This window comes from Colobus angolensis, unplaced genomic scaffold (assembly GCF_000951035.1).
Source record: "Colobus angolensis palliatus isolate OR3802 unplaced genomic scaffold, Cang.pa_1.0 Scaffold249, whole genome shotgun sequence".
Taxonomy (NCBI): Eukaryota; Metazoa; Chordata; class Mammalia; order Primates; family Cercopithecidae; genus Colobus; species Colobus angolensis.
The window spans coordinates 3,845,042-3,863,089 of record NW_012115699.1 but is presented as its reverse complement, the minus strand read 5'-3'; the positions used below and the strand labels follow the sequence as shown (position 1 = coordinate 3,863,089).

Sequence of the window (18,048 nt, the reverse complement as noted above, 5' to 3'; positions counted from 1 at the left end):
TGTACAGAAAAAACAAAATTCAGGTCATGGCAACTTTGAAAAATTATTAATTGCATAGCATTTAGAGAAACGGTATTTTACTTAATATTTGGTATAACTAAAAGGAACTCCTTGGCATAAACCTTTTAAATTATTGGAGAGAAAAAAATAGTGATTCTGTGCCTTTAATTTCCCTTTCTGAGCAAGGGAAGGCTGCACACCACTGACAGGCTCACTTGTTCCCGTCTTTAATGTGCAATCTGTTTTCTCCAGCGGAGGGCACTCAGTGTATCACAAACTCAAGCATTAGCACCAACAAGCTCTGAGCATCATCAGTCTCTGGAAAGCCTTCTGAATTAGACAAGGGCTGCCTCTCAGCACAGCTACAAAACACTTTAAACCTGACCAGCTAAATGGATAAACCTAGCCTGCATAGCTTTTAAACTGGGGTCTCATACAGCACAGGAGGCCTACTTGCTTCAAGAACTGAAAATCCAGAGGATGAATTGCTTTATCTGGGAATGGCAAAAGCCAGCACAATAAGGAATGCCAGGTATTCTGAAGATTTTCTTTTTTTCCTCTCTTTTTACGGAGAAGTTGGTTACCTCCGAGATGGGCTGTAGCTCTTTTGCACAGATTGCCAATTACTGCTGATGGGTCTCTGGTGAATTACACAATGGTCCTCAGAGCCTAGAGGCCCTCCCCCCTCTCTATCCCCTCAACGGCTTCCTTTTCCCTGCCCCCCCACCATCCCACCCTGTGCTAATTTTTATATATATATATATATGTATATATATATGTATTTTTTTTTTTTTTTGCCTGTCCTCTCGGGGAAGTTTGTATGGGGCTACTAGCTCACATGCGGGATCAGAATGGTGTGAATGACAGCCGCACTGTGTCATGAAGGTGGTGGTGGTTTCTGCACAAGAGACCAAATAAGAAGAAAGCTGAGAGAGGGGGGAAACGTTTTTGGATGACAAAGGATGGGTAAGTGAACTTTTGTTGTTTCCTTCTGAGCAAAGCTGATCCTCTTGGCTTCCTATCCTCAGTCGTGGCATTAGCAGATAAAAGACGGGGAAACAGGCAAAGAGCAGCAGCCTTTGAGTTTGCCCGTTGATTCACTATACTTGCTATTATATTTTTAGATCATTTTCCTTTTTGCAGTGTTTTTGTTTTTTTTTTATCTGTAAATGCACAACACGAACTTAAACAGACTCTAGAGAAATATCTTTAAGACTGTCTCTGCTGTCTGCGCATCCACAGCTTGGGAATTGAGCATGAGATAAATACTGTGTTTGCTTCTATTTCTTGATAATATTAACGAGGCTTATGTTTCTGGTAGCTGTCATGACTATTAACACTTTGCTGCGTGTGTGTAGGGGTGGGGTCCTTACTTTATCAGAGGTTGCACGAGGGCTTGTTTTATCTTTGAAGCTGGATTCTGAACACAGCTTCCGAATTTCCAGCAGTCATTTGCCAGTCTTATTTTTTCAAGTGTGACTGGCTTTTTTCCCCCCCTTTCTCCTGTCTGGAAGAGCTGGAATGTATTTCAATGAGTCTGTAGCTGGCAAGAGGACAGACAGCAAGATCGGGTTTTAAATTAAAAAAAAAAAAAAAAAATTTAGAAGAAGGATGAGTTTTAGATCAGGGATATGGTTGATTGCCTCTTGGTTAAAATTTTAAAAATTTAAGGAAAAAAAACTGCAACACATGGTAGTTGTTTCTTTTTTTTCTCTCCATTAAGAAATAATAAATCTACTGTTGATAGAGGAAAGAAGTCCCTTAACATGCAATGACTTGGAAATGCAGTGTAAGTGCCAATAGATTGTAACTTTGCAGGCTTTCTGAAGTTAATTGAGGTTGGGGAGAAAAAAGTCAGTGAGAATTGAGCAGAGATCAAGGTGATGTGGAGAAAAATAGTAGTTGGCTGCTTCTTTCCTTGTTTATCCTTCGAATTTGCAAAAGCAACTCTGTTTAAAATAATGACAAAGTAACACTACACAATATTTTTTGCTTTTTAGGCAAATAGTAAGAATTTTGACAGTCTTAACTTTGGAGTGTTCTCTGTTATGAGTATTTAGATGTCTTAGCTCCTGTATCATTGGGCAGGGAGCCACAGTATGCAATAATCTATGCTTATTAACAACTTGAGAGCACCTTGTACTGTTATTTGTCTTCATCCAATGCTTCATTGGCTGCCTATACTAGTCTCAATGCTGTTTTTCCAGAGCTCACACATTGCGATCCTATTATACAATAAGTACACGATTCAGGCAGGGCAAACTTGGGTTACCTTGACAGCTTACTGAAGCTCTTTTGCCAAATCACAGCCTGTTTGCTCAACTAGGAAAGACGTACAGGTACCAGGTTTACTATGTCACATTTTTGACCTTACCAGAGTACATCGTATACTTCCTTTTGGTACTGTCGTTCAATACAGTGGCTAGCCAAATATTATTGTTATTAAAATGTCAGCATTCAGTGGTGAGAAAGGCTCTGTGCTTTTCAATGTTGAAATAAGTAGGAACTCCTGAAACTCAAAAAGGCTTTTCTTAGTTCTATGGGACTGTGGTGATTGGAAGATCAAGGAAGAAAAAGTGAAACCTAAGCAGCAAACATGCAACACTGAAGAAAATAATGCTCGAAATGTTAATGCATTTTCCTTAAATCAACTGTCCCATTCCTACAGTAGAGGAAATGCCCCTGTTATTGGTAAACCGGCGGTGATTTATTTTAATAGCTTCACAATGTGCATCTGTCTTTTTTTTAATATCGTAGGTTTCCATTTAATTACGCAGCTGAAAGGCATGAGTGTGGTGCTGGTGCTACTTCCTACCCTGCTGCTTGTTATGCTCACGGGGGCTCAGAGAGCTTGCCCAAAGAACTGCAGATGTGATGGCAAAATTGTGTACTGTGAGTCTCATGCTTTCGCAGATATCCCTGAGAACATTTCTGGAGGGTCACAAGGCTTATCATTAAGGTTCAACAGCATTCAGAAGCTCAAATCCAATCAGTTTGCCGGCCTTAACCAGCTTATATGGCTTTATCTTGACCATAATTACATTAGCTCAGTGGATGAAGATGCATTTCAAGGGATCCGTAGACTGAAAGAATTAATTCTAAGCTCCAACAAAATTACTTATCTGCACAATAAAACATTTCACCCAGTTCCCAATCTCCGCAATCTGGACCTCTCCTACAATAAGCTTCAGACATTGCAATCTGAACAATTTAAAGGCCTTCGGAAACTCATCATTTTGCATTTGAGATCTAACTCACTAAAGACTGTACCCATAAGAGTTTTTCAAGACTGTCGGAATCTTGATTTTTTGGATTTGGGTTACAATCGTCTGCGCAGCTTGTCCCGAAATGCATTTGCTGGCCTCTTGAAGTTAAAGGAGCTCCACCTGGAGCACAACCAGTTTTCCAAGATCAACTTTGCTCATTTTCCACGTCTCTTCAACCTCCGCTCAATTTACTTACAATGGAACAGGATTCGCTCCATTAGCCAAGGTTTGACATGGACTTGGAGTTCCTTACACAACTTGGATTTATCAGGGAATGACATTCAAGGAATTGAGCCGGGCACATTTAAATGCCTCCCCAATTTACAAAAATTGAATTTGGATTCCAACAAGCTCACCAACATCTCACAGGAAACTGTCAATGCGTGGATATCATTAATATCCATCACCTTGTCTGGAAATATGTGGGAATGCAGTCGGAGCATTTGTCCTTTATTTTATTGGCTTAAGAATTTCAAAGGAAATAAGGAAAGCACCATGATATGTGCAGGACCTAAGCACATCCAGGGTGAAAAGGTTAGTGATGCAGTGGAAACATACAATATCTGTTCTGAAGTCCAGGTGGTCAACACAGAAAGATCACACCTGGTGCCCCAAACTCCCCAGAAACCTCTGATTATCCCTAAACCTACCATCTTCAAACCTGACGTCGCCCAACCCACCTTTGAAACACCAAGCCCTTCCCCAGGGTTTCAGATTCCTGGCACAGAGCAAGAGTATGAGCATGTTTCATTTCACAAAATTATTGCAGGGAGTGTGGCTCTCTTTCTGTCAGTGGCCATGATCCTCTTGGTGATCTATGTGTCTTGGAAACGCTACCCAGCCAGCATGAAACAACTCCAGCAACACTCTCTTATGAAGAGGCGGCGGAAAAAGGCCAGAGAGTCTGAAAGACAAATGAATTCCCCTTTACAGGAGTATTATGTGGACTACAAGCCTACAAACTCTGAGACCATGGATATATCGGTTAATGGATCTGGGCCCTGCACATATACCATCTCTGGCTCCAGGGAATGTGAGGTATGAACCATGATCCTCCTAAAAGCATTTCTACTGCGGGGAAGGAGAGGTAAATGTTTGAAGCCCTAGAGGTGTCTCTAATCACTAGAAAGATTAATGACCCTTTTGCTTTTGGGTTTTGCTCAGTATGAAAGGTTACTTAATTAAATTACAACCACCAGGAAATTGACTGCTTTTTTTTTTTTTTTTTTTTTTTAATGGTTGAAACTTGAAGGAAGTTCATTCAAGGATAAGTTGGAATAAAGCACTATGTTAAAACATCTGCTTTTTAACAATTTGTATACAGGGGTTGGACTTAAAAACACACATACAAACAAAACTCTTTTCGTTCTGAAATTTCTGTCTGGTTCTTGGTGTTTGACTTTTGTAATGGAGTAAAGAAGAGGGGCCAGCTTAATTTAAAAATAAAGTGAGTTTACCAAAATTCCAGAAGGTAATGAAGATTTAAACCAAAGAGCAATTTTCCCAAGGGTTGATTTTGTTGTAAATTTTTAGTTTGAATGAAAGCATGCAACAGGGATCTTACACCCGTGTTACTTGCCATTTAGTTATTATACCAGCATAGAGAATGTCAGAGGCCTGCTGTGTAATTGTATCAGGCTCCTAAGGTGTCTTTTATTTTTTTTTCCTTCTTTCCTACTTTCTTTCACTCTTTCCTTTCCTTACTTTTTCTTCCTTCCTATTTTTTTTGTTTTGTTTTGTTTTGTTTTTTAATTACTGGGTTATAGATCTGATTTAAAAGGTTTTTATGCACTGGCTATTTGTGTTTAATCAGAATGAAACTTCAATTCCATGCTTTGGCTTTGTCCCTGGTAACTAAAATCAGGTCATAATTTTGTGGATGATTTAGCAATAACAAAATGGCAGTCATAGCAAGGACTGTTTGTCAGTATTGCTGTCATCCCCAAAAGAAATGATATGTATTCTTGTTAAACTTATTCAGAAGTGAGTGATACAAATATTCATAAATAAAAGGAGAGAGGTTTGAGTTCTGGGTATTCTCCCTTTCTGTAACAGCCTCAAATAAAGGTGTACCTTCCATGTTATATTATTTTTGTTTTTATAAGAATAAATTTGGACCCGGTTTCTGATTATTTAATTTTAAAGATCACTTACAGGAACATGTTAATGAGTAGACACATAGTCACAAATTTCAAACTTGTCAATAAATAATACAGGATGTAAATTGTTCTTTTCTTGGTAAAGTTGATCATTATGTGCAAAGATTGACTACCAAGGCCTTGTTGCTGGAAGAAACTAGTGAAGAGAGGTTAAAGTTTGGGAATATAATGTTTTAGTATCTGATTTTAGATGATTACTCTTTCAAAAGACAGTTTTAATGAGTATTTAAAGATGTTGCCCTTTCTAATGCTAGTTAACAGTTGGAAAATATAATTTGCTCTTTGATAGTGTATACTCCAATTTTTCCGTAGTCCTAACTGCAAATGCTAATGAAAATGTTTTCAGACAAAGCACTGAATCTGAAATAATCTCTAACTCAGTACAATTTGGACTATTGAACTGTTCTTCAAAGAGTTCATTTTCGCCTTTTTTGTGTATCATTGAAAATAAGAGAAGTAATCCCAGATAATAAATTCCTAAAAGGAAACTGTATAAGCAATTGCCCTTAAAAATTAAAGAGAATAAAAGATTTTCTATAAAAGTCTAACAAGGCTTGATGTTTTTATTGCAGGCCCACAATTATACAATATACTTGAATATTAGTAACACAAGTTCATCATATTTTATTCTGGGTTCTCCTTATATTTTGTGATCCTCTTAAAGGCTGGTAACATAAAAAGAAAAGAAAAATCTAGATGCATTAATTCATTTTCTCTTGACTTTTGGAGTAGAATGCTGATTTTTATTTTTAAGAATCACCAAGAAGAAAGAAGCATTCTTAAAGAACCAGGACTTGAGAACCGGGGTTCTAAAACTTTTCCAGAGATCTTAAGTTTCACAGATTATTGCATCAAAAACCCTAGGCATTACCATGATAGAAACAAATTTAAAAGATGGTTCATTTAATTAAAACGTGTGTTTAAAAACAGATTTTGATATTGTATGTGTTATATAGATTGGCATTTAATGTCACAAAATTGCCCTAATATTGTTGAAAATGAATGTGTTGTTAAGGCATTAAATAATGAAGAATGTAATTAAATATTGTAATAATTCTGTTGAGTCAAAATGGAATCCTTACTGAAGTAGCTCAAACTTTCTGTGGCCTAAAACATGGAAATTAGAAGGCTCTACATTTAAGATCATATGTCCATTTAGGATGGGGGGGTGCTATAAAACTACATTTAAATGAATTTCAGCTTGTTTTAAAACAAAAACATACAAAAGCAACCATTGCAGGGGTCACCCCATTTTTGGACAGAATGTTTGCTGTATTACAGTTATAGGTAGATATAAACAATGAGGAAAAGCAAACTCTTAGAAATTGTTATACAGAAAGTCCTAATTACTTCCTGCTTCTTTGTCACTCAGAGTAAAATTTCTCCTGTTGAGAAATATTCCTTTGGACAAAATTTCTCTACAAAATAGAGTCAAGAGAGGGCAGTGATTTGCCTAAGTTTACAATGTTTTTGGAATAGTAGAAGTATGCTGAATTTTAACCTGGCATTGTTTCATAAGTCTCATATATCACTAGTTTAGCAGAGAAGCTTAATATATTTATAAGACATTTTTGTGAGGTAGGTTTTTTTTAAAAAAATATTCAAAACACCAAACTCTACCCAATAAAGCCATAAATATTTAATTGGGAAACTTAGCACCAAATGCTAATTTTCTAAGATAGTGCCTTGAAGAAATAAAAATTGCATTAAATTTAAAATTCTACTTTCCAAACTTTATATTCAGTTACCATTAGCTAAATATGGTTACAAGATCCATTTTGTTTGTTTTTTTTGAGAGGATTTTTTTTTTAAATTGAGATTATTGATTAGATTGGTGTTTGTGAACTTCCATACAAATATAGCATGCAATTTTCAAATTGAATAATTTTGTCTCTATGTTTTGCAACTTTTAATTCTGAAAAGTCCATGTGCACATACCATACTGATAAAATGAGGGATAATATTTTAATAATTTGGGCAGTAAAAATTGTTCATATCTATAAAAGAGAAATAGAGTAGATAGTTATGAGTAGTTAATATGACATATAGCACAAGTATAAGGGATACATACATCTCAATCATCATACTTTGAGTGGATCAGTGTGCTTGGTTGAACTGAATCATTCACTTTGTCCTCAATATGTACTCAGAAAAGAGAATTTAAAGCCAAAATGATACAGCTTTTCCTAAAACTGTAAGGTGTTACTATAAATAGACAAAATGCAAATATTTACTTTTAAAAATAGCTCGTGTAGCTTGGCATAATGTTATCTCATTAAAAAATATGATCAGGGCTATAAAGTTGCTTCATTCTTCATATCAAATTTTCCCTTCGAAATTTTAAAGAACAAAGTTTTGAATTTCTAGTTCTTCTAGAATTTGTTTCATCAACTGAAAATAACAAGGGCCTTTATATATTAGACAATGTGAATACAGGACAAGAAAGAACATTTGTAGTGTGGTTTGTACATTTAAAAAAATTAAATTGGTAAAAACTTAAAATGAATGAATGTAGTCTCTAAAGAGTCTCTCCATCCAAAATGTTTCAATAGTTAAGTAATTGAAATATAAAGTTTAATGATCCCATAGTGCTAACAGTGCTGCTATTAGGAAAATAGCAGTAAAGGTAACATTATAGGTGTATATTTTCCAAATATTTAATATTTTCATTACTTTCTTCAAAATTGAGCAAAATTTTAAAAAAATACTGGTTTTCAGTTCGGGTTATATAATTTCTTTCACTGTTATGCAGAGGGTGGTATAAACCATTTCTAACAACTTATATTTATTGACTATGTTAGGTCAGGTTCAAACAATTGGCATACAGTAGACCATTAACTTATTCTCACACTTTAGATATTTGATATTTTGCGGTGTGCTAAGTGAATTTCCAAGGACTACTAAGCGAAATGTATGTACAAAGACGATTCTAAGGAAAACAGACCCAGTTACCTTAAGTTTAATTAATGGTTTATCAACATAAAGCTATAGAAAACAAACTATTTAGGTGGCTGACTACAACTGTGTCATGATACAATGTTATAATTGAAACTGTATTTGTATATTAAATAGAATATGTGTATGTTTGTATATGAGTTTATCCATGTATGTATGTCTGTATATATGTGTGTGTTTGTGTGTGTGTGTGTATTGAGAGACAGAATATAAACATTTTTCCATCAGAATTAATGTCCATCAAAATTAATTAAATTTTGTTACTACAATTGAAATTATTAGTAACAAAAATTTGAGGTCAAAATTACCAAGATTTTTTTTAGTTAGGAATATGGTCCTTAAGGTAAATGTATCTAAAAATTTTAAGTATAAAATATTTTTATAAATTTTTAAGTATAAAAATATCTAAAAATTTTAAGTATCGTCAGGCGCGGTGACTCGTGCCTGTAATCCCAGTACTTTGGGAGGCCAAGGAGGGTGGATTACTTGAGGTCAAGAGTTTGAGACCAGTCTGGCCAACATGGTGAAAACCTGTCTCTACTGAAAATAACAAAAATTAGCTGGTCATGGTGATGCATGCCTACAATCCCAGTAAATAGGGAGGATGAGGCAAGAGAATTACTTGAACCCAGGAGGTGAGGATGCAGTGCAAGATCACACTACTGCACTGCTGCCTGGGCAACAGAGCAAGACTCCATCTCAAAATAAATAAATAAGCAAAATATAAATTATAAGTATCTTACATCTATGTAGTCTAAAATTCTTTTTTAAAAAACAAAATATAACATACAGTCAAGTCTGTATTTATACTACATATTGCCATTTTTTGTGTTACTTTAGACTTGTCACTTCATTTCTCTGTGACGCATCGCTCAAAGGAGTGACTCAGCTGGCGCAGTGTTTCCCAACACAAAGCAATTCTCAGATTAGCATAAAATTTGTAAAATCTCAATGGTCATTCTCAGAACTAAAAAAGCAGGATGAGCTATGGAGAAAAAGACTGAGCTACTTACATTCATTTGTCAACGAGAAAAGAAAGAGCTTCTTGAGTTACTAAAAACTGGGGTGCCCAGGTGAGCAGCCACACAATTTCTTTATGCTTTAGGGGAAAATATGTACCCCACACATACAAACACGTGAGCACATGAGTGCACACTCCCACACACATATGTCTTTGAAATTCTGCTAAGTAACTAGATATTTTGAAAGCACTTAAAACTGTCTGCTTTTTTAAAAAATTGATTGTCTGAATTAGGTCCAATTAAAATCTATTTGTGAATAGAGTTTTCATTAGAATTCACAAATGGTAGTGGTGAAGAGTGACAGCTGCCAAAAAAAAGACCGACATAGCTAATTTAGGAAAGATTTTAAACTGACAATAAATGACCCTTTCTTTTTTTTTTTTCTGGAAGTAGTTTGTATTAGCATCTCACCGACAAGGTTTTAATAAATGATCGCTCTCTCAGACTCCAAGCTGAGAAGTCTATGGTCTTAGGAATGTGTAGCTTTTGACACACCCCAATAATATCCACAGGATGCCAGAATTTCCTTCGTGAGACCTTTCTGTGTTTATAAAATGTAATCATCCCTAGTTCTTCTCAGGAATTGCATTTAGAGATAGTTTTATGCTTTAAGAGTTGCTCAGTAACATTTTCACTGGGGATTTGGTGACTCATCTGAATTTTCATGTCTCTAGAGTTTCATGATTCACTAAATCAAAGTGAAGCAGAAGCAACCTGTATATCACTAGACACTGAGAGTTTTGAAAAACTAGTATGTCTTTTGATCAGGGAAAAGCATGAAGTGATATTGAATATATTTTAAAAATTAAAATTGCTTTTTATAGTACCAGAAGAACCATCATTCACTGAGTCAGTTTAATAAAATCTCAATATTCATGAAAGGAAAAAGAAATTACAGGACTATTTTTCTCATGCACTCCATAAGCCATTCAAATTGTAACTGTAAGGTAGGAAAGGTTGAGAAAAAAAGCACAATATTTCCTAAGGTATCAAACAATTGGTTTTTTAAATAAACATCTGCTAGAAGCTGCTAGATAAGTTCAAAGACTGTATTTAAACTCCTGCTAAAGAGTTTAAAAATAATGCTTTCACTGTCAAGAGAAGTTAAAGTCTAAACAAACATAACCACGGAAAATTAGTCCTTTACAAGGGAGGCCAGGTAATATGGTACACCTATAGTCCTAGTTACTTGTGAGGCTAAGGTAGTAAGATTGCTTAAGGCCAAAAGTTCTAGGTTGTCCTGAGCAGTGTTTGAGCCTATGAATAGCCTCTGTGCTCCAACCTGGGCAAAACTTAGGGGCTGTCTCTAAAACTTACAAATAAAAATATATGAAAGGTAAGACCTTAAATTTATACTTACATAAGTTTTGTAAACTTAAGTTTGGGGAATGAAATGATAGCAAAGTCATTTGATTTAATGTCATAAAGTTTGACCTTAAGTCAAATCTATACATTATAATATTGCAAACATAAGTTTGGGCAATGAAATGACAGCAAAGCTGATACATATTAATAAAATATTTAATAATGGTGAAAATGTGAGAAATTCAGAAAAAAAAAATGAGGAAGCATGATTAAAAGGAAAACCCTGAACACAAACATTAAACTATTAGTATATTTTATTTCCATATACAACAATAATAATAAATACCATAACCTTATTAAGTATTTGCTTAAAATAAGTTAGCAAACTTGCTTGAAATAAGTTAGCAAATGTGCTTAAAATAAATGCATATGAGCAAATATATAACTCAATAAGGTTATGGCATTTAGCATTATTGTTTGTACATGGAAATAAAATATACTAATAGTTTAATGTCATATTAATGAAATAAAATATATCAAAGTAACTTTGAAATATTTCATTTAAACAGCTATATACAATTAAACACTCATGTATCTTCTATAAATATTTCTAAGATATTAATATGTATATTAAATACAGATGGTATTGCTTTTGAATACAGACAGATAATTACTTTTTAATAAACACAGTTCTATACTAACTTATCCAGTTTATATGAATTGTCTCAAATATTTGTGGAAGATACATAAAAAGAAATTTGATGACAGAATTTTTTTATTTCCTCTCTCATTGCCTCAATTTGGTATGACTGTTTTCCAAATTTTGGGATGTCTACACATCATAACTTGTAAGGTATGTTGTCTTCTTTACCTAGTTTTTCATCTCTTTGTTTACTGAATGCAGACCTCAGAGAAAAGTGGAAAAATACAATCATTACATCTAGCAAGAAGAATCACTTTTTCCATTTTTTTTTTAAACACAAGTTCTTCTAGCAGAAGTAATTAAGGTATAGTAAACATTTTGACTGCAGGTTTTAAAATACAATGGTCAGGTGTAGGGTAACTATAATGTCAAAACTTATGACACATAATTTTTACTTTTACTTACATTTTAATGGGTCAGGTCTTCAAATATCATTGATTTAAAACCAAAAAATGAATAAATTTTTAACAAAGCAGACAAACTAAGATAAACATGGATGAGTTGTTTAAGAGAATTCACTATATTTTTAGGATCTAAATAAGCAATATATGCTTCAAAATAGGAATATATAGAGTTATGATTTCATTCTATTTGGGCTAAATTTTTAAACTTAAAGCAAAATTACATAGACACTAATTTTGGAGTAGCAAAAAATATAGAAAAAAATGCCTGCAAGTGTTCTTTTATTTTGAAAGGACAGTGCTACTTAATTCGTATTCACTGTATATTTTTCATTTTCAAAGTACAACAATTGTTGTTCAGTTGCCTTCTCTTAAAATAAAATGTCATTAGGTAAAGCCTTGAAATTGTGATGATTTTATTGAGACAAATAGAAACAGTCTTTGGGTATAAATTTTAAATTTGCATTTCAATTCTTCCCTCCTTCCTCAAGCCACATTAACTGATACATACATTCTTTCACTTGCTCTTGAAGATCTAAATATTTGAGGTGTTAAATTATTAAAAGTTGATTCCTTGTTTCCTTTCACTGACTCATATTAAATACATTTATTTTCAAATGACACCTTAAAAATATGTTTGTTTGTTTCATCATAAATTTCATCATGATGCATTCATTTCACTATTAAGTGCTTTGATATTTACAGTCGTAAATTGATACCACTTTTGTCAGTTGTTCCTAATAAGACTTAAAGAAACAATGGAAATACACATTAATTAGGTTTGAGTCTTTTTTAGTATGGTCACCATAGATGAAAAAAATGATATTTTCTTCCCTGTTTATAGCTCTGTAAAAGTAATAGCAGAGAGGTCAGCCTCGAAGTACTTTAGGTTGATGGTCAAACCACAACATGGACAAATATTGCCTTGGTCCAGTGGTTAGATCAAGGGGTGAAAAAGAGGTCTTAGATTTGAAGTGGACTCACTTTACTTCTTTAATATTGGACAAGTAAATATATATCTGACCTTTCTGTGATATAATATTTTCATCTATTGAACTAGGATAATAACTTTCCAAGTAACTTGTTGAAATGATTAATGAGGTACTATTCAAAAACCACTCTGAACTCCGCCATAAAAAGCTTCAGTGTAAATATGAATGATTATTAACCATAAGCCCTACTGTTTACTGAAAAATGCAAAATACAATGTAGCTGTATTATTTTCATTGTTATTATTAGTTACAATGATGGTTATAATACTCCCTGATGTAGAAACAAGTGTTGTGGTTACATTTTTACTAAAGTGAATAATAAACATGACCTTTCTGTCCCTTGTCTGAGCTGTAATTTAGTTTGGGTACCAGAGCTGGCAATATTTAATAATACCCCAGGATTTGTAAAAAACTCCCTTGACCGAACATTTTATTCACCTTGCAAAGAAAGCAGCATTTATAATTATTTTGTTGTTACTATGTCTAAAGAAGAAAGGAGTTAGAGAAACAATTTATAAATTCCCGATCTTATCAGATACCATACTTCAGTTCATTTTAACAAGCAGAACAGTTTGTTTGTTTGTTTTTTGGCTTTTTTTTTTTTTTTTGATACAGAGTCTCACTCTGTTGCCCAGGCTAGACTGCAATTGTGCCATCTCAGCTCACTGAAATCTCCACCTCCCGGGTTCAAGCGATTGTCCTGCCTCAGCCTCCTGAGTAGCTGGGATTCCAGGCATGTGCTACCATGCCTGACTAGTTTTTGTATTTTTAGTAGAGACAGGGTTTCACCATGTTGGCCAGGCTGGTCTTGAACTTCTGACCTCAGGTGATCTGTCCGCCCTGGCTTCCCAAAGTGCTGGGATTACAGGTGTGAGCCACTGTGGCCAGCCTTAGAAACAGTTTTTCATTCCCCAGGTGTTTATGCATCACACATGACAAGTGGGAGTTTTCAGCAATACATTAAATATTCCTTTTGAATTCAGAAGTTATTAGTAAGTGATTTAAAGAAGAATTGATATGGCTCTAGGGCATATATATGTGTGTTATATATAATTTAATAATTTTTATATAAGTATTTATATTGGTTAAGTATAAGCTCTTATATTTGTAGAAATACATATTGCATCATTCTTCTTATTGTCCCCATAGTGAAATATATTTTAAACTGAGTCACATTTCTTTCTAAGTTTTTCAGTGGAATATTTCTCATGATATGATTGTGTGCTAGAAGTAAGAGAGGGCACCACTGACAAAAAAAAAACCAACAAAAAACGCAAACAAACCCCATAAAGACAAAATAGTAATGTTACATTTGCTTGAGGAAACAAATGATTTTCTTTATGATTGGTAAAGCATAATTATTCCAATGAGGGGATTCTGCCAGTTGTTGAGTATATCTATTTTGATTATGTACTATAGAACTAGGGAAATAACATGGTTTGGGTTCTCCCTGTGAGATGGATCGGAGTTAAAATTGCGTTAATCAGTTGTCCTCCACGAGCCCTTACTCTGACTGGAGGATCACAGGGATGTTTGGGATCTCCAAGAAATTAGTGTCACTTCAGGGTTTGTGTGGAGTAATCCCCCAAAAATCTGATTACTTCACATTCCCCAATACACAGTCACCTTAGAAAATAGTTATAGATCTCGCTGGAGAAGGCTGGGGGAAAGTTTAACAGCATACATTTTTCGTAGTATAGCAGGGTCTTTCCTCAAGGGGACCTGTCTGCCTTTTCATTCAGTGGATTCTGGGTCTGTAAACTGACTCAAGTCTGGGAATTGATTATGGGATCATGACTCTTTTGGTGATTCAAATTAGACTTCTGTTCACTTGAGCTAGAACTCTTCCACTTATGCATATCAAGTACGAATTTAATGGATTTCTACGTACCTCTCTTCTAGGGACACCATGATCCACTAGTCAGCATCATAGATCTTTTTGAGTCAAGGTATTCTGATCACTGCTTTGACTTTGCTATCATCATGGTAACCATGCTCACCTTGTCTTTGGCGATTAAGTTCTGACACCAGGTCCATGCCACTCTGGAATTCCATTTTGTTCATTGCATTTAGGGATTCCAATTTGATAGTAGCTGTTTGCTCTGTAACTTCTGAACCACAGAGAACAAATATTCTCAACCACTTTTTCCTCTCTCACCTTTGGGACATGGCGTGTAGTCTTCTAATTAGAATTTCTGTTCTTTTTTCTTTTTTTTTAATTTCTGAGAAATGTTGCTTAGATGGCAATCTTGCAACTTGAGAGGTAAGGGAATTTAAAATTTAAATATAAATTTTTAACTTTTGCAAATCATAATCTCTTTGGTTCTCTGACAACTCACAGTGTGGCTTTTCCCAAATAACTGGAGGATAAGAGATGATTTAAAATCAGCATTCCAATGTGTTGCCCCTTTACCTTTGGTATAAAGTCTTCCTTTGGAATGTGTATATGATTCTCCAACAAAACATGAAGATTGACAAGGAATCCTTGGGCTAGAAAGAAGATGGCATTCATTCTCTTTCTCACTGAGTTTTTTTTTACTAAAAATGTATTGAAACAGATTATATAATTAATTATATAAGCAAATATATGATTTTATCCTAAAATGTTTGACTATTTCTACTCTAATTATACTAAACAATTAGAAAGATACAGGTTATTCTGATATATGAACAAGTATAATTTTGTGGATTAACATGATACATTTTAATTTCCATTATTTTCTAGTTACAAAGTAAATGAATGCTTTTTAAGAAAATACTGAAAACATAAAGTTATTTATAAAAATAATCAGAATAATTATCAACAAGTCCCGCTATGCAGAGATAATACTTTAAAAATTCTGGCACATAAATTCTATCATATGCACAGGTATGTGACTGTGGCTATTAGAGAAAATTAATTTCGTATTAGAAACTGTATGTATATGATTGCATAGTATTACTTTAAAGTTCACATTTTATTATGAATAGGAATGTTTTTAAAAACATAATTTTTGAAAGTATATTCCTAAGATGTGTCATTTTTTTACTTATGCCTCCCTTTTTTGTTGAACATTTGCAATGGTTCATTTCACTGTCACAAAAATGTCTTAAATTACCTCATCATATTGATAGATTCCTACAAAAGAAAATACAAGGCCAGAAAGAATAAAAAATGTAATCTACTTAACACATTGCCAAAATTACTCTCTCAAAAACATAACTTTTTATATTTTTTATCTTACCACATGCATTGTGTAGGAGTTTCCATTTTTCCACGTATACCCCTAACATTATTTATTATCTCTTTTTTAAACAATTTGACAGGTTATTTTTTAGCATGTAATGTTTACATGTTTGACGTTAGTGTAGTAGAACCTTTTTTTCGCATTTTGTGTTACTGGATTTCTTATTTTGAAATGTGGAATATAAACAGTCTTTGAGGTCAACAATAGTAACGTTATTCATTATGTTTTCTTACATTGCTTTACTTTAAAAATGTCTTTCTCATCCTGTGTATGCTAAATATTTACTATATTTTAATAATTTCCTCTATAGGTTTATTTTTACATTTAATTCTTAACCTATCTGAAACATACTTTAGCGTATTCATGTAAAATAGAGAACTAGTTTTTTTCCTGCTAAAACATTATAATTCTCTCTGTATATATTACTTAATAATAATGTAAAATTTTAATATATCCAGGTCATTTTTGTGCTTTCTATATTCCACTCAAGAATTCACTCCTTTTTACAATGTAAGAACCATATTTTCAAATGCTATTATAGTTTACAATATATTTTACATTTTATAAATAAGTATTCTTGCTCCAACCACTAAATTCCACATCTACTAAAAAAGAATTGTCATGTTTTTTCTTTACCATTTCTATTTGAAATGAGGTTTTTGCATCTCTCTCTCTTCCCTGAACACATGTATTTGGTATTTTGACTAGAATTATGTGAATCTATGAATCAATTTGGAAATAATTGAATCTCTACATCTTTCAAAAGGAAATATTATAAAAAGTATTGTTATAGAGCTTGATTTATGTCATTCCTTTCTGTGTCCCCTTTAAAGAGTGTTCATTTGATTCATTTTAAAATTCTAATACAGATATGATAAGGCACATGTATTTGTGTCCATATTTATAGGCATCCATATTTTGAATATATCCGTTCATTTTAGTATAATAATTTAAAAAAAAAAGTTCAAAAATAATTTTGCAAAACAAAGTGTTTATCTTCTCTTTTTAAATAGTTACATTTCTTATTTATGATACTTCTACATATGATGAGGAAATCTTCTAGAATGCCATTATATGACTGTGGTGATTTGGAGCAACTTTTTTTGTTTCTAACTTTAATTTGACTGCTGTATTTTGGTCCACTTCATATATTTATTCAACAAAAATATATTGTGTACCTATACGAATATGTGGTAACACTGGACTCAGTGCTATTTTTAAACTAGGAAAACACTGTTTTATAGCAAAATCTTATTTATCACAATTATCGTATAGTCTCATTTATAAAAATTAACAATTATTAGGACAGACACTAAATTTATTGAATAAATTTCTAGCTTTTCTTTTTGGTGAGGAATATCTTTTTCCCTATACTTTGGTTTTTGATTTTATGAATTTTTTATATATTATTTCATAATATTAAATGTGATTTGTATTTCTGGAATAAATTGTGGTTGTTCTTTCATTATATTCTTTTCCAGATCAGCTCATATTGAGCTCATTATGATTTGTAATTTACAATTATCTCTTAAATAAAGAGATCTCAATATTATGTTCTTTATTAATCGAGTTATATTCAATAATTTGTCATTTTCTAGCTCTAAAATCATTGAAGTAATATAGAAATTGTTTTCTCTTGAAACATAGAAAATATTCATGAAAATTTGCCTTTGTAGAACCCCTTTTGGATATAATGCTTAGAAAAAATTATAAATTTTAGTCAGATTTTTCTTTTATGTCTGTGAAGCAGAATGTTAAACTACAGTTTCTTATAAAATCCACATTTCATTGAAAATTTAGCATGTATAGCAAATTGTTTATGTAATAATTATCCTTAAACATCTTCTCTAGTCATATATTTGTTCATTCAATTACTATAGACCACTGCATTACAAACTATAAATAAGGGATGTTAGCTCCTTGAGTCCGTATTCTTATAAACAGAATAAAATTGTTAGATCATTAGATGTAATTTTTCCCTAAGATTGTAAATGCCTTAAAGTTCTGTTTCATTAATT

At 33.1% G+C, this 18,048-nt stretch overlaps 1 protein-coding gene across 2 annotated transcripts in view; it reads left to right on the top strand.

Moving 5' to 3' along the window:
• The first annotated feature begins 264 nt into the window (after positions 1–264).
• Positions 265–18,048, top strand: part of LRRTM4 (leucine rich repeat transmembrane neuronal 4) — a 768,419-nt gene continuing 750,635 nt past the window's right edge. The window contains exons 1-3 of one of the 2 annotated variants that reach the window (XM_011946123.1): positions 265–532; positions 816–966; positions 2,758–4,304. In XM_011946123.1, coding sequence (XP_011801513.1) covers positions 963–966; positions 2,758–4,304 — 1,551 coding nt within the window. In that variant the 5' untranslated portion in view covers positions 265–532; positions 816–962. The remainder of the gene's footprint in view (positions 533–815; positions 967–2,757; positions 4,305–18,048) is intronic. The other variant, XM_011946124.1, reaches the window with a different exon arrangement.